This window comes from Mus caroli, unplaced genomic scaffold, assembly GCF_978045245.1.
Source record: "Mus caroli unplaced genomic scaffold, Mus_caroli_1 scaffold_13, whole genome shotgun sequence".
In the NCBI taxonomy this organism is placed as follows: Eukaryota; Metazoa; Chordata; class Mammalia; order Rodentia; family Muridae; genus Mus; species Mus caroli.
Genome location: NW_028227268.1, coordinates 14,155,816 through 14,181,989, shown reverse-complemented (window position 1 = coordinate 14,181,989; position 26,174 = coordinate 14,155,816). Strand labels below are relative to the sequence as shown.

General features: G+C 46.9%; 1 protein-coding gene across 2 annotated transcripts in view; it reads right to left on the bottom strand.

Moving 5' to 3' along the window:
- The window catches only part of Prkca (protein kinase C alpha), a 404,382-nt gene that overhangs the window by 9,439 nt on the left and 368,769 nt on the right, over positions 1 to 26,174 (bottom strand). Inside the window, exons 14-17 of one of the 2 annotated variants that reach the window (XM_085829454.1) lie at positions 20,288 to 20,368; positions 11,374 to 11,481; positions 9,194 to 9,334; positions 2,837 to 2,884 (exon numbers count right to left, since the gene is read on the bottom strand). In XM_085829454.1, coding sequence (XP_085685580.1) covers positions 2,837 to 2,884; positions 9,194 to 9,334; positions 11,374 to 11,481; positions 20,288 to 20,368 — 378 coding nt within the window. The remainder of the gene's footprint in view (positions 1 to 2,836; positions 2,885 to 9,193; positions 9,335 to 11,373; positions 11,482 to 20,287; positions 20,369 to 26,174) is intronic. The other variant, XM_021175668.3, reaches the window with a different exon arrangement.

The window sequence follows — 26,174 nt, the reverse complement described above, 5'->3', positions numbered from 1 at the left end:
AAAACATGGATCACCAGTAAATTAAATCCCTGCTCTGTGGTCACATTGAAAGGCCATGTGTCTGTTAGTCTCAGAATTGCTCCCCACCACAGACACATTTCTCTTCTCTCACCCCAACTTTCCTTGGAATTTTCCATGGCTCAAAGAGAACGAGAGAGGGAGAGAAACCACATTATGGCAAATGAAGACTTTTCTTAAACTGACTCAATTTAGGTAAAGAGACCAGAGGCAAGAGCAGGCTGAGTTCAGAGAATAAAAATTAAATCACTGAAATTAAAATATATCAACCATGAGACAAAAAAAATCAAAACCAACCAACTCAAACCAACCCCCCTCAAACAAAAACAGTGAGGGGTGTGACTATAACTTAGCAAGAAATGGGGATAACAGCCTTCGCAAAACTGGGGGTTGAGTCTGAAGATGAAATACAAGACTCAGGAGTTGTCTTATTCTGACTGTTGTCATATGAGATCGAATGATATCCCAAAAGGCAGCAGAAATATTTTAATCATAAATCTCATATTGTAAAAAATATAAATTAATCTTACACTAGAGAAAAAGTATCTCAAAAATGAACTTTCCATGCTTCTAAGCAAAACCAGGCCCAGAAACAGACAATCTCTTTTAGAAAAACTGGAGAAGATCTTGAATTACTATTTAAAGATGTTATATAGAGATCTTAAATGCCACCAGCAAAATCAGACAAGGATTTTAGCAATCAGATTTCTTTGGATGCTTGTGCAGAAGATAATATATTTAAGAATCTATTGTTCACTGCCTATGACCCAGCCTTGAGATCATCAATTTGATGGGTAGAGAGCTGCCACCTTGGAGCTGTGTAGGGAATAAGAGATGGGAGAGGGCACCCAAGAGGCATCTGTGGATCAGCAAGTTAATGAGCGGCATAGGAAACTATCTTGGCTGCAGATGTTTTCCCAACATTATTACAGCCATTTGAAGGACAGTCTCCAATAGCAGCTAGAACAACAGGCAAATCTGGGTTGTTTGTGACTTTTGAGTTCTAGTCTTCTAGACCTTCAAAGCAGCTAAATAATCTTATGAACAATGCCTCTGGAATGAATAAACATGGTATTCATCTCCAAAGGCCCCCAACAACTTTCACTAGTGGAAACTTCTGTCAGAAATATGACCCAGGACAAACTCAGAAGAGAAATGGGTAGCTGATGTGTGAACCCAGGCAGGTCCCTTGGTCTCCTTGGGAACAGCTTGTATCTGATGCTCAGTACTGGCACTTGAGGAGGGACAGCAGAGTGAAGGACCAGGCCAGAGACCAAGAGGCCCAGGTGTAGCTTTAGGAATCTCATTGCATGTCCCTTTAAAGGTAAAATGGGGATGTGACCACCCACCTTCCAAGGCTCTGGTGAGAGGACCTAGCATGTGTGAGGTCTTTCTAAATGATGAGATGTTATACAGAGAGAAGATATAAACATGAACCAATAGTCCTGCATGCAAATATATGATATTTGAAGAATGAATAAATGCTATTAGCAATCTGCCTTCTCTCTTATCTCTTCATTAAGAATTTAAAATTTTTGTCATTTTTGATATCTCTACCCAAATGATTAGTTTTAATCATTAGTCATCAGCTTAGACATGATCTAGTACCACCTGGGAAGGCAGTCTCAATGAGAGATTGTCTAGATCAGGTTGGCCTGTGGATAAGTCTATGAGGGATTATCTTGATTACACTGAGGAAGTCCTGTCTACTGAGGGTGACACCATTCCCTAAGCCAGGGATCCTGAACTATGTAAGAGTGAGAAAAACAAGCTGAGTATGAACAGGCATGCACTCTCTCTCTCTTCTCTTCATCATGGATATAACCAGCTAGTCCAAGTTTTTGCCACCTTGATTTGCCAACAATAATGGACTCTGAGTCAAACGAACCCCTTCTCCCTTAAGTTGCTTCTATCAGGGTATTTTATCACAGTGACAGAAGAGGAACCAAGATATCACCCATTTAGTAAATTAACCAATCAGTAAAGTGAACTCAGGAGGAATCACACATAGTAAAGATGTTACAGAGCATAGCATGATGTAGACCCTAGATGGGATCTGGGTTGCAAAGTTCTGTGCCCACATCCTGCGTGACAAGCAGCCTTCCAGACCCTTTTGTTCCATGCCAGGGTGGAGAGAGGAGACTGAGCTGTGCTGCGGGGCATGGCTTCTTGCCTGTGAGTCTTACTCCTTAGAGGCACTGAGCACAGCGGTTCATGTGTGGGTCTACACTCTATGGTGTCCCAGGAGTGTTAGATACAGCTCCGTGGTCACTGGCATGGAAACATGAGTGGTTACAGAACGATGACCACTAGGAAGCCAAATCACACAAATCCCAAACGGATAGCCAGAGTGCAGAACAAATGAAGCATAGAGGTTAGCTGCGAAAGCATGGAAATAAAAAGAAAATGTAGGGATCCCAGGAGGGTCTCTTACAGTTGCTAGATATGGCAGGGTGTCCTCGGCATTGGGAGAATGCTTACCTATATTGAAGACTATAGCACTGTGTTGTACAGTCTGAACATTTATGAGAATACCACCCATTCTCTGCACAGTTCCCTGTGTAACTTTGTATGGGTTAAATGGCCAGTGGCAGACACAAGCTGGTGTCATCTGCCTTGTTCTTCCTGGGAGGCCAGGTCAACTGTGTGGAAGAAGCCCTTGGAGTAGGGCCTCTGGCTACTTGTCTGCCCTTTTCATGAATGTCAGCATGCTCAGGAAAGGTCTTGATGCATGATGAGGGCAAGCAGCTGCACGCGGTTAATGGTGAAAAGTGAGGTTAGTCTGCTTAGTCACTCAAGGTTCTGGAAACGTGCTCACCGAAGGCCTGGATGCCCATTGAAGCCAGTGCATTTTGGTACAGAAAGTCTGGAGAATAAGAACGGACAGAGGAGAGGAATTGGAGATGTCGAGAATCAGGAACGGCTGTATGGAGAATGCCGTGAACCCACGAACCTCTGCAGTATAGTGCTATGTGAAAGATGCAAGATGCAAAATGCCATACTGTCTCCTTATGTATGGGTTTACACATGCATGTCACATTCTGGAAGGTCACAGAAAAGGTCATGAATTGTGGGACTAGAAGTTAGGGTTGGGGGGGAGACCATCTTCCCTTTTCTATTCTTACCACTTGGCTGATGATTTGGCTGTAAATGGATAGCATTTTAATGGTAATAACTTGCCTGAAAGATACCAAGACTTTCTCTACTTCTGGCCAACATTCCCTGGGATGAAGGATTAGAGAAGGGCTTTGGTTTCATGGACACCATTAGACACACTCAGCTTGCCTATTGCCTTAGAACATTATCTTAGGAAGGGCAAATGCTGTTTGGAAGGAAACTAATCTTACCCATGAGTTTGTTGATAGATACAGGATGTAAGTCCACATGAATGAGTGCATTCTTAGTCAAGCATGATAGCACATTCCTTTTATCCTAGCACTCGGGAGGCAGAGGCAGATAGATCTCTGAGTTCAAGGAGGCTAGCCTGGTCTACATAGTGAGTTCCAGATAAGCCAGGGCTACATAGAGAAACACTATCAAACAAAACAAAACAAAACAAAACAAAGCAAAACAAAACAAAACAAAACAAAACAAAACAAAAGAGTGAGTGCATTTGTATGTTTATATGCATGTGTGTGTGCGTGTGTGGGCATGTGTGTGTGTGTACGCAAGCAGGTACACTTGTATATGTGCAGGTAAATGAGCAGTCTGTGCTCATATAGGCCAGAGGACAATCTCAGCTGTTATGCCTCAGAACATGTGTCTACCTTGCTATTTTCAGACAGTCTCTTACCAGTCTGGAACCTCTCATATAGGCTTGCTGACGGGTGAGTGAGCCCCAGGGATCTGCTTGTCTGGGAAAATGGCTGCGTGCTACCACATCTGGCTCTTTTCAATGAGCACACTCCTGGATGTATAAAGTATAAAAGCCCATGCATGTATGAGGGAGCAGGTTCAACCTTTCCAAGTGTTATTTCCTATGGGATAAAAACGTGCACTCCATTTAGCCTTTCTTTGTACTAATGGTCAGAGCCAGAGGATTTAAAATTCTCTTTTCAGCAGTCGTACAATGACCATACCATCATTGTTAGGTCTTGATATTTGGACAAAGTGAACACATCAACTTGAGTCAGATTGGGTCTGTATACACAATGTCCTTAACCACTGCAGCTCCAAGGCTTACAATTTATTTATATTTATTATTATTTAAAATGTTTCATTTTAATAAGCAGAAAAAGATTTGGGAGAATAGTTATTAAAGAATAGGAACTGTTTGCTTCTAATTCACCATTGAAAGATGGAAAAGGATTTAAAGGCTTAAATCAAAACCTAATACACCATGATGTGATTTCTTCCGTCCCCAAGGATGGTTTGTGTTTTTAAGTTGTCAGCAAAGCTCCTTGAGTCTCAAGAATCTCAGATTTAATTAGCATCCCTGTTACTGGCTCAATGGGAAGATCAGGAAAATGAATCTGCCTGCCACTCAAGAGGACTGATTAGATGTGCTAGAGGCATTCTCTCAGTTAGACAGTCTCTACAGACAGCCTCCTTCACCTGGGTAGCTACTGTTCTATCCAAGTAACTTTGCAGACTCCTTATTAAAAGAACACCATGCCATAAGATGTCTTCAAGTTTAGAAAATATGCACAGAATTATTTATGTTGAAAGAAGCAAGACACCAGCAACTTAATCTCAAGTGGTATAGGAAAGTGTGTGTGTGCACGCATATGTAAGTGTGTTATGCATATGTACATGTGTGTGTGTGTATGTGTGTATATGTGTGCACACATGTGTGTGTATGCATGTGTGTGCATGCATGTTTGTGAGTATGAGTTCAGAGAACAAATCGAAAAGAAGACAAAGCAAGCATGGGAAACATTAACATCTAGGGGATCCATGTAATGTAGACATTCTTTATATTATCTCCCTGCCCCCCTTTTTCCTTGCAGTGCTGGGATTGAACCCAGGGCCCTATGCATGCTGGTCTAGTGCTGTACCTCTGAGCTACACTCCTGGCCTTTGGCCTTTCACAACAGGATCTCACTATATAGTTCTGAGTGTCTTCTTCCCAAGTATTGGCATCGCTGAGTGCTGCCACCGTGCCCAGATCCCCAACTCTTTCACAAGTCAGAGAAATTCTTTTAAAGTAATTTTTAAAATAACTGCCAACCCCAAACCATCACCATATTCTCTAAATAAGCTAATGATGTCATTCAAAGGTGGCCACCATCCTGTGAGCGCCCCTATTGCTGCCTTCCTTTATGGCGGTGGGGTGGGGGAAAGAGCCCATGCTTGCGCCCGATCCCTGCTGTGCTACCTATGCCTGTGCCTGCTGGTCTCACTCTCTTTGGCTCTTGCTATGGGGATGGCAATGCTCCAGTGAAAGTTATTCTAGTTTTTCCTACCTCCTTTTGGTGAAGTAGCTACAGTCATTTCCCAAGAAAGGCTGCCTCTGAGAGACTGGCCCATTTTGGAAATGCTCCGCCTACCTGTGGATTCAGGAGTGTTTAGCTCTTGGTGTTGACTTTGCAGATTCACACACAGTCCCTCTAACATCCCTTCCAGAACAGTGGCTACTTCTGGCTTGTCTGCAAAGGAGTGATTGTGCTTTTTGTGTGTGTGCCAATGGACAGAACTCAAAAAACAGAAGAAAAAAAAAATCAACTAACTGTCTGCTCGTGGTATCTGCATACACTACTACTGATTTTAGGTGGGGAAATGGAAAGAAGGCTACTTCATTGCATGACTAACACACCAGGAGAAATGCCCCCATGGTCAGAGTGCCTAGCTGGCACCTAGGAGCTCTCCCTTTTTAAATCAATCAGAAAGGGGACTGTCCTTCCCCTGGTGAGAGTGGTGGCCAAGTGGGCTGGCTGACTTGCTTCTCAAGTGGTATGTCTTCACCAGGTTGACATCACAGGTCTGTGACTGAAGATGGACCTTTTCAGAGGTGACATGTCTTTGAAAAGGATCAGTGTTTTTTTCCACAGCCTTCTGAATACAGACAGGTCTTCTAATGGCTCCGGTTGGCCATGGGGAACATGGCAGGGCACGGCACGGCATGGCTGGTGTTCCTGTGCATGTTTCCCCGAGGAGCTCACTGGGACTGGCCTGGATGGTAGGTTTTCTCATAAGGATGAGAGACATTTATCTAATAGCTTCACTTACGGGTTGGGAAAGCTCACCTGCCTGGTTTTATCTTGATTTTAAAACAAGTTAGCACAGGAAAGCCTACCCTAGGGATAACTTTGTTTTTACGGTGATTCATGGTAGCCTCTGGGAGATAGGCATGGCTCTCCTGAGGATCGGGCCTCCTCGTCACTGGTCACTGTGGGCCAAATACTTCCCTCACTGCTGACACCACAGGAAAGTAGTGTCCTTATATCTGAGGCCCACCACTCTTGTTCATTGCTCTTGTATGAGTGGCTGCCCACAGAAGGCCAGCCATGGGAGCATCGGAGGTCTTGACTTTCATGCTAGTGGGAGATGGAGAGTCCTGGATAGAACTTGCTGATAGAGTGCATTATAAAAGGTCTTTTGCTAAAAAACAAACAAACAAACAAACAAACAGCTGGGCAGAGGTGGCACACACCTTTAATCCCAGCACTCAGGAGGCAGAGGCAGGCAGATTTCTGAGTTCGAGGCCAGCCTGGTGTACAGAGTGAGTTCCAGGACAGCCAGGGCTACACAGAGAAACCCTGTCTCGAAAAAACCAAACCAACCAACCAACCAACCAAACAAACATAAGTCTTTTGCTGTGATACCTCACATTTTGCATGGCACTTTGGTCTAAAGGTTAACTTTAGTGTTACCTAAGTTGTTACTTAACTGATCAAACAAAGACAACGAACAGACTGTATACCCAGGGAACCTTGGTTCCTATAGGTCTGCCCTGCTGTGTAAAGTCTCTCTCCTCTTAGCACAGGACCAGTGATTCTGGAATCATTTTTCTTCAGAGGATTAAGAGTTAAGAAGTAAAAAGCCAAAAACCAAAAACCAAACAAAACCAAGGATGAAAGACTCCTGAATCTACAAGCACAGATGAGATGCCTAGAAGCAGCCAATACTGTGAGCGCTGGCAATCCACAGCTGGTAATTGACAATAAGTGAAGGCTTAATTCCATGGAAGCCAAGGCAGTACAAATGGGAGAACAGCTAATGGGCTTTAATCCTGCAGATCTCAGGAAAATTGGGTCTCCAGTGCTTGTTAGAAACCCACCAGGAAGCCCTGAAGACAAGGTTGCTAGGCAGGCCTGCTAGGGCTGCTCAGAGGTGGGGGTACCATGGGCTCTCAAAGCCAGGCTCACCGTGGGGACATGGACAAAGTCAGAGGTTCTGGCAGCCACATTGTCTGGGTGCTTACGGTGTTTACAACAGGGGTCTGTGTTGCTCACTCCTCTTTGAACTACCTGTTGCTTTCTCTTTCCCTGAAGACTCCTCTGAGTTTGCATTTAGCCGTGGACCAGAGAGGTATGTTAAGCTGAGGAAGCTGGGAAACCACATCCCAGAGCAGTTTCTGTCTGCAGTCCTTTCTCCCCACTACCTGTGCTGACCAGATGGTGGCATGGACTAAGCTGTTTCCCTCTGCTCTAAATGACCTTTCGACCCTTGAACTCTTCTTGGTGTGGTATTTCCATACCAGTGCCATGCCACGAAGACAGAGTGACGCCCTAGGGACCCTTGCACGATGCTCCTCACCTGAGATTAGGAGGTGACTGCTCTGTGCCTGTGGCCTGGGGGTGGGATGGGGACTGAGCTCAAGGGAGGCTCTTTGCTGTCCTGCATGTAACCGAGAACTCCCTCACATCTCTCTCTGCTTGGACTCTTGCCTTGGGACAAAACAAAGCATCAGGCCCTGCTTGCTTCTCACTCCTCCCTGAACTGTGTCTCCCCCGTGACCTGGCCTCTGTCTCTGCATTCTCTTTGGCTGAGGGGAGGGAGGGAGTGTCAATTGACCTGATTAATTTTAGTTTGTCTTCTGTCTGTGCTAAAAATGTCCGAGGAGAATAAAGTCCAGCAGGCTCGCCACTGCCAGTGTTTTTCTTGGCACAGAGGACACACGGGCACGTCTGAGGATGGATACACAGCTCCTGCTCTGCAGCTCTGGCACCGCAGGGTCCCCTTGGCCTGCTCAGGCAGGTTGGTTAGAGACAGATTGGGGCTGATCAGGTGGCAGAGTGGAAATGTCTGACACTGGCCATGGACCATGGCAGCTTGCCTAACAGTAGTATCTGGAGAGTACCAGGACAGAGGCTCAGGAGGGCTGAGCCTTAGAAGGGGTGGCTCTCTGGGCAGGTGCCCTGGGGACCATGGAATGGCAGGTTGGGTGTACGAGGAGTTGGTATGTTAAAGATACTCAGTTTAGTTTAGTTCTGGGGACAGAAACCTTGAGAAGGGGCATACGGGCTGCCATTCACTACCAGAAGAAGTGGCAGGGCTGTCACCAACAGCCTAGGCAAAGGACCCAACCCATCCGTCCCACATCTGCCAGCTATGTCTTCTAGTGAGCTAGTCAGCCTCTATGTGTTTTGGTTTTCTCAATGCAAAGCTGGGACACTCATGCCCTTCTGTCTCACCAGGCTGTTGGCAGAATTATGTAAACTAATGTTTGAAAAGTGCTAGGAACAGGGCTGCCATATAAAGGGGATGGGAATAACATGGTAGAAGCTGAATAAAGCCTGCAGTGCTGGCACTGGAGGTGGCCACCCACTACTGTGGATGTAGAGGCCACTGTGGGCACTGTGTTCAAATTCTCCCTGTGGGACTGTAGAGATTTAGGTGAGCTCCAGGGCCCCATGGTGGGGCAGGATGAGGGGAGGCTGGGAGAGTAGGCAGATTTAGGAGATAGATTTGAGACCTGAGTCCTGTCAAGGACCAGGCAAGGAAATCTCTGCAGGGTAAAGTATCCTGGTGTTCAGTCCAGGCTGCTGGCTAATGGCCCGTGTATTCTGTGGCCATCCTTTGGAGGGTAAGTGTCAGTCTTTCTGTCTTCATTTTGGTTATCAGATTCTAGGATTGTGCACTGTCTGGGGCTGGTGTCTGAGCAGCCATTATCCTTACTTTCTGCCAAGGCTAGGGTCACTAGCTTCCTACCGCCCAGAGAAATGGAAGGGGCAGCCGTGTTCAGGGTCAGGGTCACGGAGCTCAGGATACTGGTCTGCCTTCCTGGACTCACCACTTTGGGTTTGAATGGTGGTTGTATCTCCCTGTTCTCCAGTTTCTCCCAGTCGATCCTCCTGAAGAAGGCATGCTCTCTGACATCCCTCTCTCCCTCCGGCCCGCAGCCCAGCCGCTTGGCAGGGTGTTTGGTCATAAGCTAGAGAGAGAAGCAGACAAAGACACAAATGAGTGACAGAACCTTCCCCGGCCAGCTCTGCCTCCGAGTAGATGGCGGTGTCGCCTGAGGAGGCTCTGGAAGTCCACCAAGAAACACACATGTGGGGGTGGCGAGTGTGGCCTCTGTGCAGCGATTTTCACAGTAAGGAAGCAGTTGGAACCGATGATCAAATGGGAGGGAAATTCAAACAGGCATCTGCATGTATCAAGTGCTTTTTGAACCTGGCATCCTTGTATGTAGATGGGGGTGGGGAGGGGGACTGAGGACGTGTCACAGTAGTAAGGAGTCCCCTTTACAGGGTATAAAGCCCTAGGTTCAATCCTTAGCACTGCCAAAGGGGAAGGGGGGGGGACTGGAAGGGGAAGGAGGGAGGGAGGGAGGGAAGAAGAGACGTTTATGTTATTTATATGAATGCCTGATTTAAGATGAGGTCATGGGAAATCATGTGTGCTGAGAGTACTGCAGGCCTGCATCACATGGATGCTGTATGCTGCATCACACGGATGCTGTATGTGGCATGCATCACATTCCTCTTTATTGCCTGGATCAAAATATCATCAGGCTCACGGGGTTGGAATGTACACATTGCAGCAAAGATAGCAAGTGGTTCGTTTCAGGGTATCTGATGTGGGACTCGGAGGGCAGTGCCAACCCTGCGCTCTTCCACGGCAGGAGTTGCTCAGCTGCCACAGGCAGCTTAGCCTTGACCTTCAAACACACTAAATAGGCAACACCAAGTGTGATACACTCTCTTTTGGTAACATTTAAAAAGGAACTTTGCAACTTTAATCATGACCACTAAAGACCAATTAAGTTGCTAGCATTTCCCTGAAAGGAGAGCTGGCTAAGGACCCAGAGGGTTTAAAACAGTTCTATTTATAACAGCCTCCAGCCAAGGCGGAAACAATGCAAGTGCCCTCCCCACTGAGTGGGATACAGGGAAGGGCTGTTCAGTGTCCACACAGCAAACATGAAGAAGGAAATGTGGCCATACACAGCGACGTAGCCACATTGACTATGCCATGCTGGGTTAAGAGTCAGACCTGGGGCACATGCTGATGAACCTCACCTGTGCAAAGGCCAAGACAGGCAAGATTCATCTGTGTGGCCAATACTGATTATCTTGGGGTGGTGGGAGATAGCAACTAGCAAGGGAGAGAAGAGGGGGCATCTCAGGTTCTGTCTTTGACCATGGTACAGTTTATGTGCATGCCTCCATTCTGTGAAAACTAGGTGATATGTCTATACCTATTTTTAATATGTATATTTTAAGAGAGAAAGGATAATCTGTCACAGATATGAGGATTAGCATTCTCCAAGGACCTGCGATTATTTCTTTATTTGTGTGACTGTAGGTATATGTATGTGTGGAAGACAGAGGGTGTATGAATGTCTGCATGTGTGTAGAGGCCAACCTTGGGTGTTGTTCCTCCTTGGAACAGATTGGATCTACGCTGGCTGGCCAGTGAGCCTCAGGGTCCACCTGCCTTTACTTCAACAGCATACGCCAGCATGCCTGGCTGTTTTATGTGGGTTCTGAGGACTGAACTCAGGTCTTCATGCTTACATGGCTATCCCGTCATTGACTGGGCTACAATTAATTCTGGTGCTGCCCCAGCCCCACTGCAATGCTATGAGGTGGGCTGGGAACTGAAGTGCACAGAGTGAGAACCTGGGTCAAGATGTTTGGACAGTACTGGAATGTGAGTCTGTTCTGTTCCTCTATGCCTCACATGTCACCAAACTTTGCAGTAACATGCATAAATTGCGATAGTTCTAGTCTTTCTGAGAAGGCTGGAGAGGAAGCTGGGCATAGTGGTACGTGCCTGTGATCTCAGCACTCGATTTAAGGAAGCAGATTACAAGTTCAAGGTCAGCCTGGGGTACACATAGGGAGTTCAGAGCTGGCTGAGCTAAAGAGCAAGACCCTATCTCAAAGACAACATCATGTATGGAAAGGGTATTTCCCTTGCCAGCCCTCATGGTTGACCACGGGAGAAGAAACAGCATATACTCACTCCTTTGCAGATGGAGACAGCTTCCTTGGACAAGGATTTGGGGTAGGACACATTGTGCTCCATTATAGACTGAAACAGTTCATCTTCATCTTCACCATCAAACGGAGGCTGTTCCAGACAAAGAAGGGAAAAACAGGAGGAATAACACATTACCATGGTGGCACTTAGAGATCTGTGAGAAGAAACGGACCATGTTTCCGCACACGCCGCAGGCAGGCAGGCAGGCAGGCAGGCAGGCAGGCAGGCAGGCAGGCAGGCAGGCAGGCAGGCAGGCAGGCAGGCGGGCGGGCGGCAAGGTTAGCTCCGTGAACACAGAGGCTGATGTGATTATCTTTAATTAGGCTGCTGGTTGTACATTTCCCATTTTTTTTTAAACTGTCCTTTTCATTATCTTACCCTGGGATACCCAAAATAATCTTTAGGGAAAATATTTTGGAGTAATATGTTTAGTGATTTGCAAATAAATTATAATTAATCCATTAATTTTGTAATTATGTGCTAAAAATCTAATTATGAACAAGTCAGGTTGCAGATGGTTCTGTGTTTAGAGGGCATGTGTGTGTGTGTGTGTGTGTGTGTGAGGGTGCAGAGTATGCTTTTTTTGCCTTGACTCGAGGTGAAGGAACCCTTTTGACTTACAAGACAGGCAGCCTGCTTGGTGGCAACTGACAGGATCTAGCTTTTAGATATGTCCTTTGTCCCTTTCAGTGGGCTGAGAGACGGAGCAGTAATGATACCATGGAGTATGGAACTCTATTTCCCAGCTAGATGCTCACACTTGGATGGCCGTTACACAGTGGTTCCTATGATGCTCACACTCAGATGGCCGTTACACAGTGGTTCCTATGGATGCTCACACTCAGATGGCCATTACACAGTGGTTCCTATGATGCTCACACTCAGATGGCCGTTACACAGCGGTTCCTATGATGCTCACACTCAGATGGCCGTTACACAGCGGTTCCTATGATGCTCACACTCAGATGGCCGTTACACAGCGGTTCCTATGATGCTCACACTCAGATGGCCGTTACACAGCGGTTCCTATGATGCTCACACTCAGATGGCCGTTACACAGCAGGCTCCTATGGATGCTCACACTCGGATGGCCGTTACACAGCAGGTTCCTATGGATGCTCACACTCGGATGGCCGTTACACAGCGGTTCCTATGATGCTCACACTCGGATGGCCGTTACACAGCAGGTTCCTATGGATGCTCACACTCGGATGGCCGTTACACAGTGGTTCCTATGATGCTCACACTCAGATGGCCGATACACAGCAGTTCCTATGATGCTCACACTCAGATGGCCGTTACACAGCAGTTCCTATGATGCTCACACTCAGATGGCCGTTACACAGCAGTTCCTATGATGCTCACACTCGGATGGCCGTTACACAGCAGTTCCTATGATGCTCACACTCGGATGGCTGTTACACAGCAGTTCCTATGATGCTCACACTCAGATGGCCGTTACACAGCGGTTCCTATGATGCTCACACTCAGATGGCCGTTACACAGCAGGCTCCTATGGATGCTCACACTCGGATGGCCGTTACACAGCAGGTTCCTATGGATGCTCACACTCGGATGGCCGTTACACAGCGGTTCCTATGATGCTCACACTCGGATGGCCGTTACACAGCAGGTTCCTATGGATGCTCACACTCGGATGGCCGTTACACAGTGGTTCCTATGATGCTCACACTCAGATGGCCGATACACAGCAGTTCCTATGATGCTCACACTCAGATGGCCGTTACACAGCAGTTCCTATGATGCTCACACTCAGATGGCCGTTACACAGCAGTTCCTATGATGCTCACACTCGGATGGCCGTTACACAGCAGTTCCTATGATGCTCACACTCGGATGGCTGTTACACAGCAGTTCCTATGATGCTCACACTCGGATGGCCGTTACACAGCAGTTCCTATGATGCTCACACTCGGATGGCCGTTACACAGCAGCTCCTATGATGAGGTTTCTGACTAGTGCAGAGCTTCGTTGGTAGTACCCAGAAGCAGCCCAAAGAAGGGAGTTTACAGTTGTTACTGAGGCAGAGAAAGTTCTTGGGAGGGGTTGTAAGGAGACCATGGAACCAACTGTCTGTGTCCAAGGTGCTCTTCACAGTGGTTTCTCCATTGCATCTTTTCCCCCCGAGGTCACCATTCTCATACTCACTCTAATGGGATGTGTCCAGGAGGATTGGATTTACGGGAAATTCCTGAATATCATCTTTGGTATAACTTCAGTGTAACGTAAAGATGGAAGGGGCTTCCCTGGCAGAGAGCTTTGAAGGGGAACTGGGCATGGAGCCAAGGCAGGAGAGCCACATGCTCTGAGGGAAAGATGCCAAGTGTGTAAAGAGCCCTCCCTTTGGGCCGGGCATGGGGGAATGTAGTTTTGTTGACTTGTGACTCTTCATTTCTTTCTCTCTCTCTTGCTCTTTAAGTGTAAACAGAGAGTCTTTCTCTGGTTACAAATGCCTGGCTTTGAAAAGCACCTGTGATGTGGCAGTGGTGTGCACGTGGGTGAGGAGAAGGAACGAGTCTAGCCATGACGGGCAGGGCCTACCATAGTGTGAAGATGAAACCTGGCATCTACAGGGCAGGTCATCGGGAGAGTGCAGCTGCAGACGGCCTTCCTGGGGTAGGGCTAGGCCAGCCAAGAGTGACAGTGGTGCCTGGTCTGCTGCCCAACACGTACCTTCTCTTTGGCCCCATAGCAGGCATCCTCCCCATGCCTTTTGTTAGACATCCACACATCATCTCATCACCCCTAATGAGGAACCCAGAAGGGATTTGAGCTTTGGCCAAGGAGGTGTTCACAGCTAACACAAACAGGCTCAGCTCTGATCTGGGCTGTGAGCTGCACCCTGCCAGGAACACTGTGCAGTCTGAAGAAACACATGTGCATAAACACACCACTATTACAGATTTCAAGATAATACCAGAAAGGTAACTATATATGTATGTATGCATGTATGCATGTATGTATGCATGCATGTATGTATGTGCGTATGCATGCATGCATGCATGTATGCATGTATGTATATAAATAAATAAATGTACAAGGTGAGTGCGTTCTCCAAAGGATAAATGGTGTCTTGGAGGTTGGGAGGGTGGGCAGAAGCTCAATTCCCAGTCATCAGTTGGTCACCTCCCAGTTTGGCATTCTAGGTAGGGTTTTGAGTCAAGATGGGCTACATTCTTTGGAGGTCTTTAACTCCTTATATCCAACACTGTGATGAGCCTAGGGAGATGGCTCAGTTGAGAAAGTGCACTCTGTGTAAACATGGGGACTTGAATTTGGACCCCAGAATTTCTTTTTAAAGTACAGCATGGTGGTGTGTGCCAATAATTTCAGCACAGGGTGGCAGAGACGGGAGACCCCCTGATGGGCTTGCTAAACTAATCAGCAAGCTCCAGGTTCCACAGGAAACCTGGTCTCAAAAGAGAAGGTGGAAAGCCACTGAGAAAGACATCAGTGGCAACCCCTGGCCTCCATGATACATATAAACACACACACTCTCATGCAACCCTCACATACACATTCATACAGGCACACACATGTATGCACACATGTGCATAAACACACCACTATTACAGATTTCAAGATAATACCAGAAAGGTAACTATATACGTATGTATGCATGTATGCATGTATGTATGCATGCATGTATGTATGTGCGTATGCATGCATGCATGCATGTATGCATGTGCGTATGCATGCATGCATGCATGTATGCATGTATGTATATAAATAAATAAATGTACAAATTTAAGCTGCTGAATCCATTTACCGTTGGTTATGTGACTATGTTTTGGGCTGACCATGAGGGAGTAGATAATCATTTAGGGTGCTTATCTCTGGGGGGAGAAGTTTTAATCACCTATAATTTCATCTAGGGGTGGTGTCCCATGTGACTTCCCCCATGCCCACTGGCAGGCCACCTGGTATTGTCACTGTTCAGCTCTTGCTAGTAGTAGCCAGAATGGTGAGGGGATTCTGTTTGATTTTGCTTTATTTTGTTTTATTTTATTGACAGGGTGTCCCTGAGTGGCCTTGGCTGTCCTGGAACTTGCTGTGGAGACCAGGCTGACCTGGAACTCAGAGATCTGCCTGCCTCTGCCTCTGTCTTGAGTCCTGGACTTAAAGGTGTGTACCACCACCACCAGGCTCTCTTGTTCAGTTCTTAAGTAGCCATATTATAGATACTTCCTGGGTATAGCTTCCCTGTCATATTTGCAAATATTCTTTTATTTTTCATGGATTCTCAGGTTTTCGTATATTATTTTTCAAATAAGATACTATCTGTGTTTCATTTTTCTGACTGTTGCAAACACATTTTTCTCGGTAGCCAGCAGTATTCCTGTTCAGGGCCCAAGTGCCACCAAGATCTCTTCAAATGGATTCATGGGTCCTTGGGTGCGTTAACAGTCGCTTTGAGCAACATGTTTTGATAGCAAATGCTAGTAGAAACATCTCTGCATGCTGGCTCTTTTTTCCTCTGAATTACTTCTGAGGAACAGCGTCCGGGTGTGGGATTACACACCAAAGAATATGAACGTGTTTATGTTCTTGCTAGAACTCTCCAGCTCACCCTGGGGGCCTCTTTACAGATAATTACCTACTCGCAGGCCTTGGTGCTGAAGGCAGGTCAGTGGTGCCAGGTTATAATTACATCCATCTTCCTTTCTAGTAATGCCAGCTACCACAATGTGGGGAGACCTGCTGCCCGGGTCCTTAGTGCGTGACCATTTCAGAGTGCCTCTCTCCCCTGCTATCTCTCTTCCTACAGCTATTTCTAAGTGTCTGCAAATCTGGACACAGTGTTCTGAGCTCAGCTCCCCATTAATGAGTCCTGGGTTTTTGTAAAGAAAATTTTCTGAACGTGTTGAGCCCCACGCCCCACTGAAGAGCTCTCAGCTTTCATCAGGCAAATGGGGTGATGGCTCCCATGGTACAAAATGCTTCCTGACTCACTTCCTAACAGACAGTAGGGAAGGGCCCTGCCATGTTGCTTTGCAGATTGCTGAGGACCTAGGAGGAAGGGAGAGGGACACACATGGACCATTCGGGCTGAAGCTCCAATTACTGAGATGAAGCGCCCTGTACAGATACACATCTGTGGAAAGGAAAGGATGGAGATGAGAGGGCCAGTCCCCTTATGACAAATACTGTGAACACTGGGAGCCACAATGAGCTCATCAGAGGGCCACACAGGCGCTATTAATGCCCCTGCCCAAGCAATTATGTTTGTCAGGCCATTCAGAAACTGGATATAGACTCAGGCAATTCAGACTTAATGGCTCCATTTGGCTGCTGACAGCTGATAAGCCGAAGGCACATAAAATTGCAACCAGCCACCTTTCCTTCCTCACTGTTAGCTATAGTTAAGGAAGACAAATGCAGTGCCTGACCCCTCAGACAAGCCTGCAATCAGTCTTCCTCTTCAGTCCTGGTGCCGATCCACTCTTGACACTGAGTCCCTGTGACTGTGAGGGGCCGTGGGTATTTGGGTGACACCTGCAGCCAAGTCGTAGACACACCAGGCATTCATTTCACTCTGCCAGCCTCTGATTGGAACTGAGTTTTCTCTTTGTAGGCAGCTGGGTAGTGGTGTACAGAACAGAGGTTGTGGGCTGTGTCCAGCAAGGCACTAGCATACAGGTGCCATTTTGAGGACTTTTCAAAATAGAGACTATGAGGGATACATGCAAGGCATGCTAAGTGGCTGAGAAGCAGGATGGAAGGTGTACAAAAGCTCCAGGCATGGGAACAGGGGTGAGAGGGACCCTTGGAAGGCCTGGATACCTCCTCGGAATCCGATTACAAGACCTGTGATGGTTCATCTATCCAGGCTCTGCATACAAGGCCTGTAATGGTTTATCCTGTCAACTTGATAAGATTCAGAATCACCATGGAAACAAAATTCTGGGCATGCCTGTGCTGAGTTCTAGACTTGGTTAACTAATGTGGGTGTCGACACTCCATGGGCTGAGGTCCCAGGACTGACCCGAGAGCTGGATAGGCAACAGCATTCATCTCTCTCAGCTTCTTGATTAGGATACAATGTGCACAGCTGTCTCAGGTGTCTGCTGCTGAGTGTACCCTTCCAACTGTGAGCCCAAACCAGCTGCTTTCAGCCTTTTGTCACCACGAGGCCCAAGGGAGACTTACTTCCTGGGCTCCTCACTAGGGGATACAGTCTGGGAAATCCTGGGGGAAGAAGGCTGGTGGGTAGGTGGGAAGGAAGAAAAGAGGGAGGAAGGAGGGGAGGCAGGAGAGGAGGAAGATAGGACTTCACTGTAGGCTGTTCTGAAACCCTAGTCTTCTGTCAGCCAATAAGGAGCCAAGGTATGGATGTTTTTGGAAAATGGAAAACCCTCAAGAAACCCAGGCTGTGTCTCTGGTCAGCTGGTTTCTCTGGCTGGCAGATACAAATGAGATGCACAATGAGGGCAGGGCTTGTTTTCTGGCCCTGAGAGTTTGACACTCAGGGGACCAGACTGCACATTGCCGATGTGGTCTGCAGGGCTCCCAGGTATCTGGCAATTCACTGTCAAATTTTGTTGTCGAAATTTTCAGGAGGGGAAATTGGCTTCTAGCACAGGCAACCTGTGCTCTCCCATCTGTGTGCCCCAGACAGTGAGTCTGTATAACCTGATTTTCTGTGCTCATGCACTAAGGCATTGCACCTAAGAGGAATTCTCAGATCGGGGGGGGGGGGGGGGACGGGGGACCTGAACAAACAAACAAACAAACAAACTGCTCTTTCCATCCCACTCAAATCTCAACACCATAGAGGAATAGTGACTGAATGTAGACAAGGGTTTGCATTTTTCTATAGCTAAACAAATTTTTAGTATCTACTAGATAGTCTTGAGGTGACAACTGTGTTCATGGCCAGAGACCCCTGGCTTTCTCTATTTTACTATGCTCTAGCTGCGCTGGTGGCTTCCTTCAACTTCTTAACCAAGGCCACATGCTCTTTCCTTTTAGTTTATCCCTAACATATATTTCCATCTTCTAATTAGTCTGTTTTCTCTCTCCTTCTCTGAGCTGTGAGCTCTGTGGATGTGAAGATTTCTGTCTGTTTTATCCTCACTGTAAGTAGGAAGCATTCAGTGTGCAAATAAATTATGGCCAATGAATGTACCATCTCAGAATGGTAGGCACTTTGTCCCCAGAATGGGTATGTTGTCCTTTTTAGATTATTAAGGTTCTTGCCTGTAAGGTCAAGGTCCCCAGCACTATCTCAGAGTTCTAGGAATTTACAAAAAAAGAAGTTGGGTTTTGTGGTGATCTGAATGAGAGAGTTCCCCCATAGGCTCCTATGTTTGAATACTTGGTCTCCAGTTGGCAGAACTGTTTGGGAAGGATTGGGAGGCGTGGCCTTGCAGGAGGAGGTGTGGACTTGAGGGAGTAGGGGTGACACTAGGGGTTGCCTTTTCATTCTCTGTTAGCTCTCTCTGTCTCTTACTTGTAGGCAATGATGTGAGCTCTCAGGTCCTTCTCCAGCACCATGCCTGCCTGCTGTCATGCTCTCTATCGTGATGGTCATGGACTCTAACCCTCTGGAACTGTGAATCCCAAATTAAACGCTTTCTGTTATAAGTTGCTTTGGTCATGACGTCTTGTCACAGGAACAGGAAAGTGACAAAACAGGCATAAAGTCAGAGATGCCTCAAGCTTTCACCAAACCCACTGCCTCCAGCCAAGCTCTCAGACAGTTCAGCCCCCTGGCCCTCTCTGTAGTCGAGGGGAGTCAAGTGGCCTGTGCCACATAGGCAGGAGTGGTGGCCACCACTTAGGCCTGCTTCTAAAATATTTCCCATGACTGTTCCCTCACTCTCTCTCCATCACTGGTTGAAATGAGGTGTCAGTTGACAACTCTAAGGTCCTCAGCCATGGCAAAGAGAAAGGACAGGAGGGCGCTGACCTTGAATTCTCACATGACTTCGGACTGGACTCACTCTCCCTGTCTGCTACCTCTGCTGGCTGCAGAGAACTGCATGGAGTGCAAGAGGCAGCCACTGAGATCTGGAGGTTGTTTATCAAAGTAGTGGCTCAGGTGTAGAAGCCATTGCATGGGGGCAGTGCTGTGCTAGGCAATGCAACTCAGTTCTCTGATAAAAGTCTCGTCTGACATGAAACCTAATTTTCTTAATGGGAGTTCAGCCTTGCTGGAGTTTGGTGGGAATAATCCTGCATTGCCAACAGCAAGATAGATGGAAAGGGAGGGTCTAACTGTGAGTTTCACAGGCTTCTTCCTCCTTTCACAAATAAGTCATAATCAGTGGCTGGGATGATCTTTGCTGATCAAATTGTAGAGAACTATATCCCAGTCCCAGGTCTGAAGAACTCAAGGCGGTCATTACAATCATCAACTTGCACCCTTGCACAACCGGGTGGTCACCTTGCACAAACCACATCAAGTGGTTAGAATTGCCTTCTTCTAGTCTCTGCAGGCACCCACACATACAGGAGCACACAATATACACTCGGGGGCACCTACACATAAAACAAATAAATAAATATATCTTTAAAATGACACCATCAGAGATCACATACTTTGGAATGGCTACAATGTTTGGGATAGGACAATGATGGAAAGGGAGGGTCTAACTGTGAGTTTCACAGGCTTCTTCCTCCTTTCACAAATAAGTCATAATCAGTGGCTGGGATGATCTTCGCTGACCAAATTGTAGGGAACTATATCCCCGGTTACTAACCATCACTACTGCCACCTCCCGCTTGAAGTTTTTATGGTCAGGAGATGATTATCTGCTCATTTGTCACCCTGTGTTGTCCTGTTGCCACCTCTGCCTTTTCTGTAGGGTGAAGGTCACACCACATGCGACAGCAGCAAACACACGCATACAAACATGCAGTGAAATATTACCTGCCCGGCTAGCATCTCGTACAGCAGCACACCGTATGCCCACCAATCCACAGACTTCCCGTACGGCTGGTAAGCGATTATCTGTGGGAGAACAAATGCATCAGTTACATGTAGCACTAACTCAAACTGCTTCTGCCAGGAGAGGTTAAGTTGAGCGGACAGGCAGGTCAACATAGCTCTCACTAACAAGGTGGTTGTAAATTCTGCCTCTATTTCTGCACGGGAGGGCAAGGAAAAGGACCCTTCAAGTGTGTGTGTGTGTGTGTGTGTGTGTGTGTGTGTGTGTGTGTGTGTGTGTGTGTACACTGAGAACTGCCATTCCAGGATACACCACCCAAATCTTGTGTCACGATTCCTCTTGTGGATTCACTTGGGGATGTCACTGACTGTCTGCAGCTAGATCTACTTAACCTCCCTGGTGCAAAAATATTTAGGCAGTGAGTTGGATTTAAGTGTTTAAAAAAAGCAAGAGGGGGCTGGAGAGATGGCTCAGTACTTATGAGTGCTTGCTGTTCTTGTAGAGGAGCCAGGATTGGCTCCCAGAAACCACATCAAGTGGTTAGAATTGCCTTCTTCTGGTCTCTGCAGGCACCTGCACATACAGGTGCACACAATATACACTCGGGGGCACACACACATAAAACAAACAAATAAATAAATACATCTTTAAAATGACACCATCAGAGATCACATACTTTGGAATGGCTACAATGTTTGGGATAGGACAGAGATGGTTAGAAAGTCAGTTCCTACCGATTTATCCCTGATGACTGTTCTTCTCAACAAGAATTAACTAATCAGAAACTTTACTGCTAGCCTATGGTAACTTTATTCAACATTAGGCCACGGGGGCCTGGAGAGATGGCTTGATGGTTAAGAGTACTTTTTGCTTTTATGGAGGACCCAGGCTCAATACCCAGTGCCTGTAATTCCATGTCCAAGATATCTGACCTCCTTTTCTGTTCTTCATGGGTGCCAGGTATATGAGTGGTACACAGACTTACATGCAAGTAAAACATTCATACACATAACATTTAAAAAAACCCAGTAAGCCATAAACATCTCTGCAAAAGCCTTTAATTATTTCTGCAGGACAAATCCCTGTGAGTGGACTTGTTGGGTCAGAATAGTTCTTTTTGCCTCAGAAATAAAGCTCTGGGCACTGTCAGATTGCTTGCAGGGCAGCACGGTGCATCTCTGTCAGCAGCAGAAAAGCTGAATCTGTGTCCTTGAATTCTCACCAACAGCACTTACTGCCATTGTTTCTCAGAGTGCCATTTGGTGGCCGGAAGTGATATTTCAATATTGGCATTTTATTCACATGGGAATTAGACACCTGTGCTTCTCTCGTTAGTAAGCGGCCTGGCAATCCTGACTGACAGGCCCACTCGTTCATTCTTTTGGAGACTATAGGAAGTGCCAGGGATGCACTGTAGCAAGGACAGGATCCCTACCCTCATGGACTACAGGGACGTCAGTTATTTTTATTGATTAATGAGATTTCTTTATATAGTAAGGATATGGAGCCTCGGTTTTAATTTTTACAAATCCCCAATGTCTCATGTTTTGTTTCATATACCCTCTGATAGTCCAAGATTTATACTTTTAAATAGAAAAACTTCTGGGTAATAGACAGAGAGGGAAAGTGATATTTTATTTCCTGGTTGAGGCCATTGCAAGCTCATTTGTCTCCTGACATGATGAATCTGGGTTATTCACTGTCAGGATGACCTGGACACAAGAGGGAGAAGGCCGCCTGATCTCTGCTTGCTCGCAGTGAACAGATATTCAGTGGTAAACAATCGAAAATATTAGTCAATAGAGTCAGCGCACTAACAACAAATTGCTACACCTCACCTTTTCTTCAAAGCCCATCTGAACTAAATAGAAAGCAATAAAAACCCTTCTTCAGAGAGTCAAAGTCTATATGTGGGACACTTTATGCATATCTTATATCTTCTCATGCCACATGATGGAGAGACATGACTATTCCCATTTTATAGATGAGAAAACTAAGGGTTGGAAAGTTAACAGACTTGTCCAAATCCACCCAATGATTAAGTTGTTTCTGAATGCTGGTTCATTTGATTTTAAGAGAATTTATGGCTTTCAGATATATCTATGCTGAACTTGATGTTCAAGGGCACTGAAGATCAGTCTAAAGGGTCTGAAATAACTTCAAATGGTTTAAAGTATGGTGGAATAACAATGCTTTAAAAGCAGTTGCATAAACTGCTCTCTTCAGCATACAAAGCTAGTTCCTCTATCTGTGTTCCTCCCTGTCCCGGGGATCTGATGTTGAACCCAGAAGGTAGCTAAATGAATGAGGAATCTAAACTTTATTTCTTTTCAGGGTCTTGCTACTAGGCAGTCCAGGCTGGCCTCGAACTCACAGCCTCCTGAGTACTGGGACATCAGCATGTGTCACTGTTCATTCCTATCACTTCATATTACATATGCCACAGATCTCTGAGCAATCCCACCGGCCAGACTCCCGTGTTCACGTGGTGCTAAGTCATGTTTGATTCTAGAAAGCTGTCACAGAGTGTGGGAGTCCATTTCTGTTCAGACAGAGCTACAAGTCCTAAAGGTCACAGCCATCTAACAGAGTTTTTCCTTCTCCTCTCCACTCAGCTCCAGCTCACTCCCTCTCTATTCTACAGCATTAACCTCCCATGACCCCTGCTGAAAACACCCTCTCCGTTCTCCAGGGTGCAGGAAAGCAGAACTTTGAGTGCCACGGACTTCTCCCACCCACTGTGCTGTTGAGCCTGCCCTCGGGGCCACCTGGTTGGCTACCGATGGAAAATACAGTTGCTATGCTGTGCTGTCAGGTGTAATACAGAGGTGACATTTAGAAGGCGGCCTGAACGCCTTCCTGGAGACGTTCATAGGTGCCACTGTAGTTAGGGTGGCATTGCTATGGCAGAGACACCATGGCCATGGCAACTCTTGTAAAGGACGACATTTCATTGAGGCTGGCTTACAGTTTCAGAGGCTTAGTCCATTATCATCAAGGCAGGAAGCATGGCAGTGTCCAGGCAGACATGTGCTGGAAAAGGATCTGAGAGTTCTACATTGCGATCTGAAGGCAGCAGCAGAAAAGTGCCCCACAGTGGGCAGAGCTTGAGCATAGGAGACCTCAAAGCCCACCTCCACAGTAGCACACTTCCTATAACAAGGCCACACCTCCTAATAGTACCGCTCTCCATGGGCCAAGCATTCAAACACATGAGTCTATGGGGGCCAACCCTCTTCAAAGCACCATAGCCACCCTGGGCTTGCACACCAAATGATCTCGGTTCCAGGGTCCACTGTGTAATCCCACCACCAAAACTATCTTTTCACAGGAAAGCACACTTTCACTCAGGGATCTGCTGCTATGAATAAACATTGCGAATGAACCCAAACCCGCAGGGAGAAAGGGAATGTTACTAGGAGCCCTTCTCGAAGACTAGCGATCAGATCCACAGACCCGGGATGCGGTTGCCTGGCACCATGCTGTCCAGTGGCCATTAGGCGTGTGCTAGCTAAGCTTATGAGATGTGGCTAGTCTAAGCTGAGTTGTCCCTAGGTGTAAAATACAAGATTTTGAGGATTTTATAGAACATGGAAAATAGCTCCTTTGCAGTGTTTCAATGTTGGGCATACTGGGTTAAATGGAATATAGCAAAATCTACTGCATCTGTTTCTTTTGTGACTATTAAAAACAGGCCTGCTAAATGAGGCTATGGTTTGCGTTTCACTTCACTGGGCATTGAGGGTCTGGTCTCTCAGAGTCAACCTAATTCCTATAACTCACTCATGTTCTCTGGCTTGCACTGGCCTCAGGGGTCCAGCTTTGAGCTGAAGACCAGGTTCAGAGGGAGCAGAATAGATATGAGAGTCTCTTGGGTCTGTCACCAGTGGGGACAGATGCAGGTGCTCCTGGCACTTGTGGGCCAAGGGAGGCTTGCAGCCAAGCTTGGGCTCCCTGATATGCTGAGGCCCAAGGCCAGGGGCTGCCATGGCAATTTGGCTTCCCATAATGGGGCAGCTCACAAAAGGAGGCCGGCTTGGCGAGAAGGTCTAGAGTTGGCGGGTTTCCCTGCAGCACATGGGAGGTTGAACTCTGGCTTTGAAGACAGACCCCGACCGGGGCCACTGTCAACTCTTTTTACAGCTATTTGTCAGTATGATCACTGTGATTATATGTATATGAGCCAATTGCTTGGTGGGGGGGGAGGGGACTGTCAGGGTGTTATAAATGGCTGCCTGTCTATAAAAATGAGGTATGAATAAGCGTTCTTCCAAACTGGGCATAGGACCAGGGCATGAAAGGACCAGGGGCAGCTTCTCATTTCTCGTTAGGCCAGTGGAAGACTGTTGGTTAAAGGCCACCCAGCCTTTCCCCCTTGGCCAAGGCGACTGGCTTGAAGGCATCCCAGAGTGCTCGATGCTTTAGATGACCCCTGACATCTGACAGCTCAGAGATGGGAGAGCTTGGAGACACTGACACCACAGCCATTTACCTGCATACTCACCTCAACTGTCTGAGGCCTGTTTCAAAATGAGGAACAGGGGCAGAGAAGAATTGTGTAGCTTTGTCAGGCTTATAGTAAGAGGCAAGGCTGGGTCTGATTGTTATCCAGATGGCTATGATGGCTTCACTTTTGACTGTTTTAATACACTGCTTCTTTTGACCTAGGGAGGTTTCCTAGACAGTTCCTGGGAAGCCTGCTTGGTAGAGGTTCATGCTGAAGATGGGCCAAAGACTTAAAAGGAGCCAAAGAGCCCGGAAGCCAGCTTGCCCTCTGTACTCCTGCCTATGAACCCCGTAACACCACAGAGGATGGAGTTAGTGGTTCTGTTGGCTTGTGTGCATGGACTGGACTTTGCTCTTACTTTCCTATAATGCGTACCAACTCCCCAGAGTACATTCTTAAATAAATAAAAGGTCTGACCACCAAAAGGGCCAGGGGTGGGAGCTCCTTCCAAGCTGTCACTGGAAACTAACGGCCTCATGCATAAAATGTGTTCAAGTCTTTTTTATTCTCAAGGAAACAAAAGATAGCTTTCCCTTTTTTTCCAAGTCAAAACATTTTATATGATGGAAGAGGTAGGCTTGTTTTGAAAAACACCATAAATTTCAAAGGAAGGAACACAGGGCCTATGAGAGAAGCTTTATACAGACCATCAAAGCCCCTGCTGACCTGTCCAGGAAGCACCAGCAGGGAAGAAGGCAGACAGGACTGTCTGAGAGTCTTCTGGGTGTTCTGTCTGGACCCTGAGTTCACTTACTTCTCTTTTACTTGCTCCTCTGGGGCCAGGCAGCTCCTGCAACCTTTGCTGTCTTACACTAAGACTGTTTGTCAGCCTCACTCAAGACCAGAGTACTTCTCATGAGGGCCGTACCCACCAGAGGACCGGTCTCTGCTCCCAGCATCAGGACCTCACCCAGCACTGGGTGGACACATCGGACTTTGCTGGAGATTGAGTAGATCAGAACCAACCCAGTTCACATGCCCACCCGACACTCATGTGTACACTCAAAAGGGCCTAGGGATGCCGGGATGCTAGGAATGGAAAGATGATATAAAAAGTGTCCTCAGGGTTCAGGAAAGGAACTTAAACCGTAACCACAGCAAAATGCTTGCTTGAGGTTTCCAGGCTCATCTATCTGCGAGGTTGGGGAAAGTCCTTGAGACTCCAACTGTCCCCTTCTGTGGTACCAGAGCAGAGGATGAAACACTGGAGACACTGTAATAGCACAAGTGAGGCTTCCCAACCAGACTCCACTCTGATGACCCCATCTGAGCTCAACACGCAGAGGGAAGCATGCTGGGGTGAGAGAGCTCCAAGTCCAAGCGCTGGGGACCAGCTCTGCCCCTCAGGGGCTGAGTGCCTT